Source organism: Eimeria mitis, genomic scaffold, assembly GCF_000499745.2.
Source record: "Eimeria mitis Houghton genomic scaffold, Emh_scaff1293, whole genome shotgun sequence".
NCBI lineage: Eukaryota > Apicomplexa > Conoidasida > Eucoccidiorida > Eimeriidae > Eimeria > Eimeria mitis.
Genome location: NW_013568629.1, coordinates 5,942 through 8,536, shown reverse-complemented (window position 1 = coordinate 8,536; position 2,595 = coordinate 5,942). Strand labels below are relative to the sequence as shown.

Sequence of the window (2,595 nt, the reverse complement as noted above, 5' to 3'; positions counted from 1 at the left end):
ATCCTTATACACAAACACCACATTATATGAATACTGAATATATAGATATAGATGCACCCCAGCAGCAACAGCAGCAACAGCAACAGCAGCAGCAGCAGCAGCAAGAGCAGCAGCAGCAAGAGCAGCAGCAGCAAGAGCAGCAGCAGCAGAAAGAGGGAACACAAGAACAGGGAGAACAACAACAGCAGCAAGTTAAACAAGAAGAACAGCAGCAACAAGAGGGACAGCAGCAGCAGCAGCAGCAGCAGCAAGAAGAAACAAACCAGCAGCAACAACAACAGCAGCAACAGCAGCAACAACAAGACAGCACCGAAACAACCGCTGCTTCCTCCTCAACCCCCACAACCACCGCGACCACTACCACCACCACCACCACCACCACCCCCAGCAGCAGCAACAGCAGCAGCAGCAGCAGCAGCAGCAGGGGTCGAGAGCGTCAGTGTTTACGAGACTATCAGTTGATGGGAGTGAATTGGGTTTTAAGCAGAATGAAGCGAGGTGTATCCGTGCTGCTAGCAGATGAGATGGGTTTAGGAAAAACAATACAAACAATATGTATAATAGGTCATTTACTTTTTATCGAGGAGGTTCTTTCTCCTTGTTTAATCATAGTCCCTCAATCTACACTAGATACATGGGTGAGTGAGTTTAATAGATGGTTACCTGCTGCTGCTGTTGTTTGTATATATGGTAATGCTGTTGCTAGGCACCTAATAAGATATTATGAGATGAAAAAAATACATAATAAACTACATGTTTATAGTTTTGACGTTTGTATAACCACTCCATCTATATTAAACAACTCCTACGATGCAGAGCAGCTCAAAAAGGTCCACTGGTCACTGCTAGTGGTCGATGAGGCTCACCAACTAAAAAACAGCAGCAGCAAGAGATTCATGGAGCTGTCTTTGTTTACTACAAAACATAAATTATTTTTATCGGGAACTCCACTGCATAACAACCTAGAAGAGTTGTTTAACTTATTACATTTTCTCAATCCAAATATACATAAAAACTATACAGAGTTTTATAATAAATATTATTTAATAGATAAACACCAGGATGTGGGAGAAGATAAAACAAAACAATTATATAAACTACAACAAGAGCTTAATTTATATATATTAAGAAGAGTAAAAAAAGACGTCGAGCGTTCGATACCCACTAAAGTTGAAAGTATATTAAGAATAGAGATGTCTCCTCTGCAGTTATATTTTTATAGATTAATACTAACAAAAAACTATACAAAATTAATAAAAAAAGGAGGAGGAAATAAAACAAATCTACAAAATATATGTATGGAGCTAAAGAAAGTATGCAATCATCCTTTTCTTGTATATACACCCCAAAATACAGAAAAAAGAAATAAACTTCTCGTTGATGGATCCGCTAAAATTTTACTTTTAGATAAATTACTACTCAGACTCAAACAAAAAAAACATAGAGTTCTTATTTTCTCACAAATGGTTAAAATGCTTAATCTACTCGCAGAGTTTCTTAAGCTCAGAGGATATAAACATCAGGTATTTATTTATTTTATTTTTTGTTTTTTTTTTGTTTGTTTGTTTGTTTTGGTTTTGTTTTTGTGTCTTTTTTTTTCTTTTTTCTGCTTTTTTGTTGTTTATATTTATCTTTTTTTGTAAATGGTTAAAATGCTTAATCTGCTGGCAGAGTTTCTTAAGCTCAGGGGATATAAGCATCAGGTATTTATTTATTTTATTTTATTTTATTTTATTTTGTTTTTTGTTTTGTTGTTTTTGGTTTTGGTTGTGTCTTTGTTTCTCTTTTTTCTGTTTTTTTGTTGTTTATATTTATCTTTTTTTGTTTATATGCAAATGCTTAATCTGCTAGCGGAATTCTTTTGACTCAGGTGTTATACTCTCTATTTATTTATTTATTTTATTTTTTATTTATTTTATTTTTTATTTATTTATTTTGTTGTTTATTTAATTGTTTGTTTGTTTTTGTTTTTGTTTGTTTCTTTGTTTTTCTTTTTTCTGTTTTTTTGTTGTTTATATTTATCTTTTTTGTATTTTTATATATCCTGCATCGATCTTCTCTCAGCTTAAACACCAGCTATTTCTTTATTTTTTTCTTTTTAATTTATTTATTTATTTATTTTCTTTCTTTATTTCTTTTTGTTTCTCTCTTTCTTTTATTTCTTTTTATATGTTTATTTCTTTTTGTTTCTTTTTATTTGTTTGTTTCTTTTTATTTGTTTGTTTCTTTTTATTTGTTTATTTCTCTATTTCCTTTTTTTCTATATCTATCATTTTCCTTAACCAACCAACCAAACCATCCAAACCAACCAAACCAAGCAAAAAAACAAAACAAAAAAAAAACAAAATAAAAAAATAAAATAAATAAATAAATAAATATGTGTGTGTGTGTATGTATGTGTATAGCGGCTCGACGGCACGATGACAAAAGAAGTGCGTAGAAAGGCAATGGATCACTTCAATGCGCCCGATAGTACAGATTTTTGTTTTCTTTTATCCACAAAGGCGGGGGGACTTGGCATCAATCTCACCTCAGCTGATACTGTTATCATCTTCGACTCAGGTAAATTTCTCTCTCTCTCTCTCTCTCTCTCTC

At 32.8% G+C, this 2,595-nt stretch overlaps 1 protein-coding gene across 1 annotated transcript in view; it reads left to right on the top strand.

Moving 5' to 3' along the window:
* The window catches only part of EMH_0033930 (chromodomain helicase DNA binding protein, putative), a gene marked incomplete at both ends in the record, with an annotated part of 5,225 nt that overhangs the window by 145 nt on the left and 2,485 nt on the right, over positions 1–2,595 (top strand). The window contains one exon of the mRNA XM_013494804.1: positions 3–498. Within this exon, the coding sequence (XP_013350258.1) occupies positions 3–498 (496 nt within the window). The remainder of the gene's footprint in view (positions 1–2; positions 499–2,595) is intronic.